The sequence below is a fragment of the Falco punctatus genome, assembly GCF_963210335.1.
Source record: "Falco punctatus genome assembly, chromosome: Z".
Taxonomy (NCBI): domain Eukaryota; kingdom Metazoa; phylum Chordata; class Aves; order Falconiformes; family Falconidae; genus Falco; species Falco punctatus.
The window spans coordinates 52,224,630-52,237,767 of record NC_137586.1 but is presented as its reverse complement, the minus strand read 5'-3'; the positions used below and the strand labels follow the sequence as shown (position 1 = coordinate 52,237,767).

At 44.8% G+C, this 13,138-nt stretch overlaps 1 protein-coding gene across 6 annotated transcripts in view; it reads left to right on the top strand.

Annotated features, from left to right (window-relative positions):
- The window catches only part of ZNF462 (zinc finger protein 462), a 94,010-nt gene that overhangs the window by 33,871 nt on the left and 47,001 nt on the right, over positions 1–13,138 (top strand). For all 6 annotated transcript variants that reach the window (XM_080372373.1, XM_080372369.1, XM_080372372.1 and 3 more), the window contains exons 2-3: positions 6,096–6,347; positions 6,940–12,425. In XM_080372373.1, the coding sequence (XP_080228499.1) occupies positions 6,128–6,347; positions 6,940–12,425 (5,706 nt within the window). In that variant the 5' untranslated portion in view covers positions 6,096–6,127. The remainder of the gene's footprint in view (positions 1–6,095; positions 6,348–6,939; positions 12,426–13,138) is intronic.

Here is a 13,138-nt window from a genome sequence, read left to right as displayed (position 1 = left end):
AGTAACTGTATAGGTACAAACAAAGTTGATCATCCTGTTTTCTGTGACTAGGAGATTTCTAAAAAGTTTAGAATATACTGTACAATGAATGTGTAGTAGGAAGACCACCTCTTGTGGAATTGGACCTGGAGCCCACCTCAGGTTTAAACAGTCTTCCAGGTGGCTGCATAAGTATATTTTAGGAAAACAATGAGTCTGCCTTTGCTCAGCTTAGATCATTGCTGTTACTGTTGAGTTGTACTACATCTCTAATAGAAGTTCTTTCCAGAAAATATCTTACATTGTAATATGTATTTCCATGTAGGTCAACACAAGTACTTACTGGTAGAAATGGTTGACAGGACCACAGTTATCAGCTAACGTATTTCTCTCATGGGTATAACTATTCAAAATATAATAAACAACCCCAAACCAGACATCAGTGAATGTGGAAAAAGAAATGGTCTTTCAATTTAATTTATTTTGGTACCAGCTTGGAGGAGTAACTCCAAAGACAACCCTCAAAGGACCAAGAATCCCAGAAGCTTGACTGGAATTTGGTTATTGAAAAGAACCATGAGTTGAGTAGGTTTGCCTGGCTGTATCTGAAAGTTGAATTTATTCTTTGAATTCCTCATTAATTAGGTTTTGGGATTTTTCCTAAATGAAAGATGAGGCTGGCTTCCTACAGTTAGAATAGCCTTCAGGTTCCCTGTTTCTCAAATGTATAAATTTTTGCACTGCTCCTATGATTTTATTTGGTTAGACTTAATTTTCCTTGCTGTGATCTTATAAAAAGTGTTTAAAAAAAAAAAAGGGGGGGAGGGAGGAGTGGCAAAACAACCCCAAACCCAAGGACACCAGAGGAGCAGCCTGTTGTCCATGAGCTGAACCTGGCCAGCAGCCCAGGTGGCATGGCTGGAAGGTCCTCACTGCAGCTGTAGGCATGGGTGCCTTGTAAAACTCAGGCTTCTATGACAGGGAAGAAGGCCTGCAGTGCTACTCATGGCAATTTTGAAAACTTGTCATGTCTGTAATTAGTGGCTTCTGAATTGCATTGCCATAATGTCTGATAGTTTATTTCTGGAAGGTTGATCTCCAACAGCAAGAAAGAGGTAGTGGGGGAGATCAGACCAACAATGAAGCTTTCTGCTTGTTTTGAAGGAAAAAAGATGTCTCTGGGGCATGACTTCAGCCTCTGCTAAGACATTTTGTCCGTGCTGACAGGCTTTGACCCAGTGTGCTGTGCAGGAGCCACCGTGGCTCCCCACGGAGAGTCAGGTCAGGGCCTGGTGGCCTGGGCCTGTCCCACCGCCACAGCGGGGAGCAGGGCAGGCTGAGGGGTAGTCCTGGGCATTGCGGACCTCCCTGGGGCCTGGCTAGGCCTTGGGCCTGTGAGTGGGCCTGGCTTGGCCGGGTGGCATTGCTGGGGCAGGGGCTGATGGTGCCAAGTTGTGAAAAAGGGTCCTGGGCCATCAAGGAGCCCCAGGAGGACTGTCTCAGAAGAGCAAGGCCTGGGAGCCTCAGGAGCCTGATGCACACTGCATCTCTAGGTGGATTTTGTCCAGTTGAAAGGGGTTTGGCAGTGTTTCTGGTGGTTTAACGGGGTGTGTAATGAATTGTAGAATCACAGAATCATTTAGGTTGGAAGAGATCTTTAAGATCATTAGACCGACACTAAACCTAACACTGCTAAGTCCACTGCTAAACCATGTCCCTAAGCACCACATCTACATGCCTTTTAAATACCTCCAGGGATGGTGACTCAAGCACTTTCCTGGGCAGCTTCTTCCAGTGCTGACAGCCCTTTTGGTGAAGAAATTTCTGTCAGCTCCACCTTGGCACAGGGTAAAATGAAAGTTGTGTGTGCAACCTGCATGTATGAGGTTGGGGTGATGGTACCACTGATGATCTGAGCAGGGGAGGGCTTGGAGAACTGGAGGTTTCTTTGTTATACACGCAGTATTACTAATACTGAGCTGGAAGTTCACTTAGTGTGTGCGGTCTGACTGACCTTTTCAGTTGTGGTTGTGCATGTGCATATTCTTAACTTTTAGAAGCTCTGCTGACTCCATCTCAAAATACAACGGATGGGTAGTCAAACCACAGAAGCTCAATTTTGAGGTCAGTGCCTTGGGCTTCACAATTAATTTTGTATTTTGAAGCTTTAAAACCAAACTTAAACATAATGATTTGTACTACTTTGGCTGCTGCCAAATTCTGTAATGACTGTTGTTCAACAAGCACAATTATCTTTTGTTTTGGGTTTTTTAAAACCTAGGAATCTAATGCAGCTACGCCTCTGATATTCTCATGCATCTATGAGTGTAGAGAATGTTGACGAAGACAATTGAGACATCACCTTGGGTCTTTAAAGCTGTGGATTTGAGAGTCTCATTTGCCCAAAGTTCTGGAAGCTTTCCACTTTTAAGAAAAAATGAGAATACCTCCATATTAAGCACTAAAGCTGTAAATATAAGAGGTTGTAAATGCAAATTAGTCAGACAGTGGTATTTTAATAATTGTTTGGTGATGTTAGCATTGCATTAGTAAGGGTATCTTAGAAGTCCCATTGTCTGTAGGTCTTAGAGATTGGTTGTGAATATGTTAGAGGGCACGTTGAATTTATGGGTTTGTTTCATGCTGGTTGTGTTTTGTTGGTTTGGGTTTTTCTTCTCCAGACTTCCTTTTCTGCTGTTGAGTCAGTGGATTTGGTAACACCTCTCTCACTCCACCTCCATTCCCCTCTAAATTTTCCTACCGTGCTGTTTGAAAATGTAAAGGATTATTGAATGAGTTGTCTTAGCTTGATGGAAACGTGCAAATCTTTGTCTCTTTTGCTTGGGGTGTGTGTCTTGCCAGTGTGCTAACATCTGCACTTGAAAGTGCTCTTTGCTGGTGGGTAGGTCGGTCGGTCTGTTTCATATCCCATGCAGACAAAAGACATAAAGATGTGTTTCAGTTTCTTTTGATATATGAGCTCAAACTAGCAGTTTGTGTTTTTCTTTGCCTTTGTGCAGTGCCTGAATTTTAAAGAAAAATGCAGAAACGGTAGAGAATTCCTTACAAAAATGCTTCATCCTGCTTTCAGTGTGATGCATGGTAAAAACATCAAATTTAAGTCCATTCAGCTGTACCTGATGTTTGTTCCTCATAGCCGCAGTAAGATAAACCTCTTCTCTGACTTGGTGCCTTTGTGATACAGACCCTGCTGAGATTCAAGCTGGAACCTATTAGAAAGTCTCCATCAGTTTTTGCAGTCGGCAGCTATTAACGATCTCTCAACTGTTCCTTCTCCTTTGTAGCAGAAGGGTACTGTTAGTTTAAGATTGTCTAGACAGCATCCAGCATCCTTGAGGATACCTTCTCCAAGCGTCAGTGTCGTGACTGCTGGAGATGATGGGGATGGTGGTGGTTGTTTACCTCTTGAAGCTGCCAGGATGATCTTTATTTGGAAGCTCAGGTTTGCTCTCACTTCTGGTTTTCTATTTTGTAATCTGGCCTGAAGTTTCCAAGAGAGACAGAGCTGACAGCGTTTTGCGGTGGTGTTTCTAAAGGGTCTGAAGTTTTCCAGGGGTAGGGGGTGGGGTGGGGTGGGGGGTCGTGAGGGGAGAGAGCCAGATTTGTGTGTGTGTTGTTTTTCCTCTCTTGTATACAATGGAGCTTTCAGAGAACCTCTCTTAAAAGGCATAGCTACAGCCTTTGTGTGAAGGGTGTGTCTGCTGGCAGGGTTTGCTGATGCAGACAGGCTGGCTGGCGATTAACAAAGGTCATTAGACTTTGGAATCTGGCAGGGAAATGGGGTGGTGTGTCTTCTGCGCCAAGCAGGAGTACTCCCCAGGGACAGGGCAGGCTGGAGGCCCCCCACCTGCCTCCCCCCCACCTCCTCCTAGTGGGGCTCAGCTGTGTGTTGCTTCTGCCTGTAGGACAGCTTGGACCAGGCTCTTGATGCTGTAATGTTCTGTTTCTGGAATGAACCGTCACATTTGTCATCCACGGGATAGGGGAACCAATCCTTGGAGATGGTTGCGGGCGATCTGCTTAGGTGAAGAAGGTGCTGCTTGGGCAGCACAGGGGGACAGTAGCGACATGATTTGGGGGGCAAGTCATGCAGGAGATGGGGAAATGTGTTCTGGGAATGCTGATTTTTCAAGCGTTGCCCAAGGAGGCGGAGGAAAAAAAGAGGAGAAAAAAGGAAAAGCCTGGTGTGCTTGAGATGAAGCTGAGATAAGTGAGGCCATGTTGTGCACAGGCGAGAAGCTCTGAGCCTCTGAGTGCAGGAGTTGTCTGAGCTAAAATGGCTGCTCCCAAAGCTCAGAGGACTAGGGCAGCTTAGTGAGTCTTAAAGCTTCAGTGACGCAGGGGCTCATATCTCTTGAAAGTGTGATAAACACATTCAGCAGAGCTGTGGCTTGTTTGGCTGAGATGAAAGGACTAAGCTTGGGGGATGGGTAGTGAAAACTGGATGATCCGCTTTTCTGTGAAGTGCTCTAAATGCAGGAGTCGTCTGCTCCATGGAAAAATTTGTTTTCAGGTCTAATGGACTGTGCTAAAGGAGACGTGGGGTGGGGCTTCCCTCACTGCTGTAATTTGATCCAGAGCAGATAGCAACCTCTTCCACACAATTTGGTCTGGTGCTTGCACATAAAAGCTTGAGTATCTCGATTGTTGTAACTTTGTTAGCTGAAAAGAAGTTGGTGCAGCGTTCATTTTCTTTATTGGTGGTGGGAGGGAGTAGGGGGGAGAGAAAGGACACGGTGCAGCCTGCTAAGCAATGTAGGTAAATATGTGGAGAGCCTATGTGCTCAGACTGTCCAGAATTTGACTTGCTAGAAGTTTATTTTAGCAGTCTATCAGAAGAAGCATTCTTTCACATAAAATCTTGATGCAGTACCCTCTCTGTGCCTTAATGTTTTGGAGCTTTCTGCTTGCTGTGGAAATAGCTTCATACACCACCTACAATAAACACATGGAATTTTCAGTGCTTTGGGCTGCCCTTGTGTCTTGGACCTCTGAAAAACTCAGTTTATCATTTTTATCCAGTGCAATGAATGGAAGCTTAAAGAACTAATTGCTGTATTAATACAGGAAGATTGCTCTTGTGCTTAAGTACTGCACAGGGTAAGAGTGTCTAATTTTTTTTGTTTTGCTTGTGCTTTGTATCTCCTTCATGGTGGTGCAGAAGCATACAGGTCTGCAGGATTATAACTGGTCACAAGCTGAACCACCATACTTCATGTTACTGTATCTTATATTGCTTGTACTTCAACATATGTGCGGGGCTTTTGGATAAATCAAGGAAGCCTGTCTCTTGAGTCGTTGTAACTCCTGTTTTCATTGTACTTTTTTAGTATTCCTATTCCTGTTGCTGCCCTTTTCTTCCTCCAGCGCTCTCCATCCCCCAGACTGCTAATACGCAAAGGTCATGTGCCCAAAATAGACTGAAATGAAACTAATCATTTTAACAAAGAATGGAGATGCTCCTGCAATGCTTGGTGGAAGTAGGGCAGAGCGAAACATTCTACCTTGGTTCATGTAGCTGCATCTCACCATGCATTTATGTCTTGGTTTTCCACCAACATCAAGACTGTATGTTGATGAAGAAGACATGTTTCTTCCTGGGAAGGCTTTTGGTCTGTAGTAGTGAATCAGGCAGGACTTGGCAACTTCCAGGAGGGTTAGAGTCGGTCTCATGAAGGCAGAAGCCACTGTCTTCTGATTTTAAATTTCAGTGCCTGACTGGGAGTAATGTGCTGTTTCTCGAGCATATAGTTTCTGGTCTTTGAACAAGACAAACTCCTGAACAACTTCCGTGTCCTGTGTAATAGAAAAACTAAGAGACAGAGTCCCATCAAATCAATAGTCACTTGTCAGAAAGTTGACTGTAGGGTTGAGTCAGCAATTTGTGCGCTACTTAGGTAGGACTCCATGTGAATGTGAATTGATGCCTCTTAATAGGGTAAGCAAAGCTTGAGTTTTGTGCCAGTGTCTTTGTGGAATCTCTGGAAATGACTGAATCACCATAAACTTGGTATTACCTGTTTTCAGGATTTGTTACAATGGCATTGCTGTAAAAACATACCTCTTTCTTCTCTCCCCCCCCTGTTTTCTTGCAGAATTTTCTAATGTAAAAGGTCATCCCTGAACCATGGAGGTGCTGCAGTGTGATGGCTGCGATTTTCGAGCTCCATCTTATGAAGACCTGAAAGCTCACATTCAGGATGTTCACACTGCTTTTCTGCAGCCAACTGATGTCTCTGAAGAAAGTCCTAGCCAGCCAAGGTCTGGTTCCATAAATGCTAGCAACCAGACTGAGGTTGAATTTTCTTCTGTAAAGGATGAATTTACAATTGCAGATGAAATAGCAGGTAAATCTCAATCGTAAGATTGATCTCAACTCTAACCCCCTATTTTACATGTGACTTATTTCTGTGTGTTTTAGTTTCTACTTTTAATGTGATCTAAAAAACTCCTGTTATCTTTATTGCTATGTCAGCAAAACAGATGTGTAGCTTCAGCCATATTGGTTCTGACCACAGCTTTTTCTGTAAATGCAAACATGGAGGATGGTTTTATTTCCCACCTGCTTTTCATGTAGTTCTTCATATTGCTTTTTTGGTTTTCAGATTTACATTGTGGTTCTCCACTGCCATGAACCACTTCAAAATTTTCAACATTATTAGTGTACTAGCTTTATTTTTTCCGCAAGATTATTTCAGAAAAGATCTATCCCAGACTGTACACCACAGTCATACATATATGTAGAAATTATGCATAACAGTAATTTTTTGTGACCATTGCCAGATATGTAGATCTCTCCATAAGTAAGTGAGGGAATCCTTGTGTGACTATTATCTATGCAGGATGTGATAGCATTCTTACGCATACAGGGTGGGTGGAGAAAAAAGCCTCTTTATTTGATTTTATTTATTTACATATACACCTTAATTCTTGTTTTAGGGCAAAATGCAACAAGTCAGATGGGAACTGGAAGTTACTACAGCCAGAGCCAGACTTTCTATAGTCAGCACATGGCTCCAAATCCTAAACCAACCAACAAGTTTTTCCAGTGCAAGTTCTGTGTCCGTTACTTCCGTTCCAAAAACCTTCTGGTAGAGCACACACGCAAGGTTCATGGAGCACAGGCTGGGGGGAGCTCAGTGGGGCCACCAACTGCTAGTTCCCTAAATTACAACATCATCATGCATGAAGGGTTTGGCAAAGTTTTCAGTTGCCAGTTCTGCACCTACAAGTCACCCAGGCGTGCAAGGATTATTAAGCACCAGAAAATGTATCACAAAAACAACCTGAAAGAGAGTTCAACTCCTCCTACTGCTGCTGCTGCTGTGTCTGAATCAACATCTGCTTCTGTGCCAGTGCAGGAACCCTGCAAGGAGCTGCCTGCAGAGGTGGTGGAGCGGAGCATTTTGGAATCCATGGTCAAGCCCCTGACAAAGTCTAGGGGCAACTTTTGCTGTGAATGGTGCAGCTACCAGACACCTCGAAGGGAGCGCTGGTGTGACCACATGATGAAGAAGCACCGTAGCATGGTAAAAATACTGTCAAGCCTGAGGCAGCAACAAGATGGAACTGGTGCACCTGATGTACAGAGTAAGAGTGCCCAGAATGCTTCCCCAAACTCTAATTATATCTCCATGAATACAACAGGACGTGAGATGTCAAATGCTAATGTCTCAAACTTCAGGAGCTCTATGGGCAATTCCCTTATCAGGCCCAACTCTTCTACATCTTCCAAGTTTTCTTCTATGTCTTACCCTCAAATGAAGCCTAAGTCACCTCACAACTCAAGCATGGTTAATTTGTCTGACAGATCCCGCTATGGAATTGCTGATATGACGAATTCTTCTGCTGACCTGGAAACAAGCAGTATGCTAAATGACTCCAGCTCAGATGAAGAGCTAAATGAAATGGACAGCGAGAATGGCTTGAACTCCATGGATCACCAGACCTCAGGAATGTCTGCAGAGCAGCTGATGGGATCTGATGGCAACAAACTATTGGAAACAAAAGGAATTCCCTTTAGAAGGTATATGAACAGGTTCCAATGTCCTTTTTGCCCTTTCCTGACGATGCACCGCCGAAGCATTTCCCGTCACATTGAGAACATCCACCTGTCTGGGAAGACAGCTGTGTACAAGTGTGATGAATGCCCTTTCACCTGCAAGAGTTCATTAAAGCTTGGTGCCCACAAGCAATGTCACACAGGAACAACATCAGACTGGGACACTATGAACTCTCAGACTGAAAGCATTGCCTCCTCTTTGAATGATAGCACAGCATCTTATGAGAGTGGAAATATAAATGGCAGGAAGTCTGCTGGGATGATGGATCCAGTGCAGCCACAGCAGCAACAGCAACAACAGCAGTCGCCCCAGCCCCATTCACAGCATCCATACAAGTGCACAATGTGCAACTATTCCACCACAACTTTGAAAGGCCTCAGAGTTCATCAGCAGCACAAGCATTCATTCTGTGACAACTTGCCAAAATATGATGGACCGCCATCATCACAAGAGAGTGAGGTAGATGCTCACCCCTCTGCCAGCACAGTGAAGAAGAGCCAGACCTCCATCCTTGGGCTCTCATCTAAAAATAACTTTGTTGCGAAAGCCCCTCGGAAGGTGTCAAATGACTTCCCTTTAGATCTCTCCCCAGTGAAAAAGAGAACTAGAATTGATGAAATAGCAAGCAACCTGCAGAGCAAAATCAACCAAAACAAACAGCAAGAAGATGCTGTGATTAATGTGGAGGATGATGACGAGGATGAGGAGGACAATGAGGTGGAGATAGAAGTGGAGTTAGACAGAGAAGAAGAGCAAACAGAACCAATGATAGAGGTTTCCAGTTCTTATGCACCCCAGCAAATGTGGGGCAGAGAGGCTAATGATTCCCAGAAGGAGACAAACTTTAGAAGCTTGCAGCATGACTACAGTTCCACCAATGGAGCGGAGATTGAGCTCACTTTATCTGAAGATGAGGAAGACTATTACTCGTCTGTCAGCATGAAGGACCATCAGAGCCCCAATGCCTCTGTTTTGGGGAGCCAATCAAACATGTATGGTACCGATCAGAACAATGAGAATTCAGAGTTTAATGACTCTGGCAGGCTTTACTATTGTAAACACTGTGATTTCAGCAACAAATCTGCCAGGAGTGTTAGCACCCACTACCAGCGAATGCATCCTTATATTAAATTCAGCTTTAGGTATATCCTGGATCCCAATGATCACAGCGCTGTATACCGGTGTCTTGAGTGTTACATTGACTACACAAATTTTGAAGACCTGCAGCAGCATTATGGAGAGCATCATCCTGAAGCTATGAATGTACTGAACTTTGATCATTCTGATCTGATATACCGCTGCCGCTTCTGCTCTTATACAAGCCCGAATGTTAGAAGCCTGATGCCACATTACCAAAGAATGCATCCTACAGTGAAAATTAACAATGCAATGATATTTTCGAGCTATGTTGTTGAGCAGCAAGAAGGGCTGAACACAGAGTCTCAGACACTGAGAGAAATCTTGAATTCTGCTCCAAAAACTATGGCAACCTCCACCCCTGTGGCTCGTGGGGCTGGTGTGCCAGCTGCTTTTAACAAAAGTGCCGCCAAGAGTTTTAGTCCTGAATGTGAAAATCAGAAGGAACCTTCAGTCAATACTGTGGTTGTTTATGACTGTGACGTGTGTTCATTTGCAAGCCCTAACATGCATTCAGTTCTGGTGCATTACCAGAAAAAGCACCCTGAAGAAAAAGCATCATATTTCAGAATTCAGAAGACCATGCGTGTAGTCTCCGTTGACAGGGGCTCTGCCCTGGCTCAGATGTCTTTTGAGTTGGGGACACCTGTCTCCCCAAAATTGTCCAACTTGACTTCCCAACCTCCCCCTCCCCCACCACCCCCCCCAGACCTTGCTACTGAACTCTACTATTGCAAACACTGTTCATATAGCAACCGCTCAGTTGTAGGAGTGCTTGTCCACTACCAGAAAAGGCACCCAGAGATAAAGGTCACTGCCAAATATATCAGACAGGCACCCCCCACTGCAGCGATGATGAGGGCTGCTGAGTTGCCACCTGGTATTCAGAGGCCACCAGTGTCAATGCAGCAGTTGAGCCGGGGTGGATCTGAGACCTCTGTGAATCCTCCCGAGAATGAAATGTTCTTCTGCCAACACTGTGATTATGGAAATCGGACCGTGAAAGGCGTGCTCATTCATTATCAAAAGAAGCATCGTGACTTCAAAGCTAATGCAGATGTGATTAGGCAGCATACAGCCACCATTAGAAGCCTTTGTGATCGCAGCCAGAAGAAATCGACTGGCAGTGTGCCTGCTCACACCTCCAGCACTGAACGGGACAAGTCAAAGCTGAGAGCCCTCAAATGCAGGCAGTGTAGCTACACATCACCCTACTTCTATGCATTGAGGAAGCATATTAAGAAAGACCACCCAAATCTGAAGGCCACGGTCACATCCATTCTGAGATGGGCATTTTTGGATGGCTTGATAGAAGCTGGTTATCACTGTGAATGGTGCATTTATTCGCACACGGAGCCAAGTGGTTTGCTTGTGCATTACCAAAGGAGACATCCCGAGCATTATGTTGACTATACATACATGGCAACTAAACTCTGGGCAGGTCCTGATCCTTCCCCTCCTGCCCTAGTAATGCCAACAGAGATAAAGACCTATAAATGCAGAGACTGCATTTTTGAAGCATCTTCCATTTGGGATATTACTAATCACTACCAAGCATTTCACCCTTGGGCCATGAATGGAGATGAATCTGTGTTGTTAGATATCATAAAGGAGAAGGATGCTGCTGAGAAGTCCATCCCACAGCCTGATGAAGCTGGGACAAGGATGGATTCTGAAGACCAGATAACAACATCACAGGTGGATCAGGATGCAGAGTGTGCAGAGGATCCCAGCCTTTCCCAGGAAAAAACTGTTCAACTGGCTTCTGCAAACCCTGCCATCTCCTCCACTCCGTATCAGTGTACAGTTTGCCAGTCTGAGTACAACAACTTGCATGGCCTTCTGACACATTATGGCAAAAAGCATCCTGGCATGAAAGTGAAAGCTGCAGACTTTGCTCAGGATATAGATATTAACCCAGGGGCCGTATATAAATGTAGACATTGCCCATACATTAATACACGTATTCATGGCGTTCTCACACACTACCAGAAACGACACCCATCAATAAAGGTCACTGCTGAAGACTTTGTACATGATGTGGAGCAGTCAAATGATATAGCTCAGAATGACGTGGAAGAGACAAGTAGGATTTTCAAGCAAGGCTATGGTGCTTATCGGTGCAAACTCTGCCCATACACCCATGGAACGCTTGAGAAGCTGAAAATTCACTATGAAAAATACCACAATCAACCTGAATTTGATGTTTTTGCCCAGTCACCACCAAAGATGTCTGCCTCAGTGGAGCCAGACATGGTGACTGAAATCAAGGCTTCGCCAGAAATCACTGTTGAGGATGTTGGGGAAGTCTCTGTGCCAGCACCTCATTTCTCCAGTTCTCATTTAGTGTCTCACACAGTTTTCCGGTGTCAGCTCTGCAAATACTTCTGTTCTACCCGGAAGGGGATAGCGAGGCACTACCGCATTAAACATAACAATGTCCGGGCACAGCCAGAGGGAAAGAACAACCTCTTCAAATGTGCATTGTGTTCATACACCAACCCTATCCGCAAAGGGCTTGCGGCACACTACCAGAAAAGACATGACATTGATGCTTACTACACTCACTGCTTAGCAGCCTCCAGGACGGTAAGCGACAAACCCAATAAAGTGATTATTCCATCTCCTCCCAAGGATGACACTCCTCAGTTAAGTGAGGAGCTGAGGAGGGCTGTAGAGAAGAAGAAATGCTCACTCTGTTCCTTCCAGTCCTTCAGCAAAAAGGGTATTGTGTCCCACTACATGAAGCGTCACCCTGGTGTTTTCCCTAAGAAGCAGCATGCAAGCAAACTGGGGGGTTACTTCACTGCAGTGTATGCTGATGAGCATGAAAAGCCAACTCCAGCAGAGGAGAGAAATGACTATGAAAAACCTGAGGTGGAGACGGAAGCTCAGGAAATTGAGTGGCTTCCCTTCAGGTGCATAAAATGTTTCAAGCTGTCCTTCAGCACAGCAGAGCTGCTGTGCATGCATTACACAGACCACCACAGCAAGGATTTGAAGAGGGACTTTACTATACTGGGAAGTGGCACCCGCTCTCAGAACCCTGTCTACCAGTGCAAGCACTGTGATACGAAATTGCATAGCACTGCAGAGCTGACTGCACACTTGAATGGTCACAATGAGGAATTCCAGAAGCGTGCCAAACGTCAGGAGAGGAGGAAGCAGCTTTTGAGCAAGCAGAAATATGCAGATGGTGCTTTTGCAGATTTCAAACAAGAGAGGGTAAGGATTTGTGTTTCTGGTCTCCCTCCCTGCTCCCTGCCAGAGAGCCCACTAATGCCCACTTGCATGTTGTCTTTGACAGCCAAATGACCAGAGGCTAATGAATGACTCAGCATGGCAGTGAGCTCCATAAGTCAGTTACACATTCTGCTTTAATTTCCTCATCCATCTTCCCCATCTCTCTAGGTTCTGTAGGAAGCCTTGCTCCTTCCTACTCCTTCCTTCAGTATTTTCTCTTCTCTGCTTTCCTTCCTCCCACCCTTGTGGAAGGCCTTCTCTATCAGACAGTTACTTGTTCCTTTGTGGCAGGGCTGCCATGTACTTTGTTGCAGATTCTTTACAAAATGTCCCATCACCCTCTTCAGTGTACCTCTGAATAAACACATCAGTTTCCTTCTCAGCCTTCTGACTGTCTCAGGACTTTCTCTCATTAAGGATTCCGTATTAACATGAGCGCAGTCTGTCTGGTAACTGAAGCTCTAGGCAAGTGCCTCATAACAGAAGACCAAATTGTGCTCCTTTCCTTGCCCACTTACCCCCTTCCTTGTGCTTCAGTTTGAAATATACTTGCTGTGGAAAAGCTCCACACAGCTGTTGGGGAAGTCATAGTTTCAGGCCAAACTGAATGGTCTTCTAAACGACCACTGTTACACAGAATCTGAAGGTTTCTCCTGCACAAATGTCTTGTCCACTTACTCTGGAGGCATTAATAG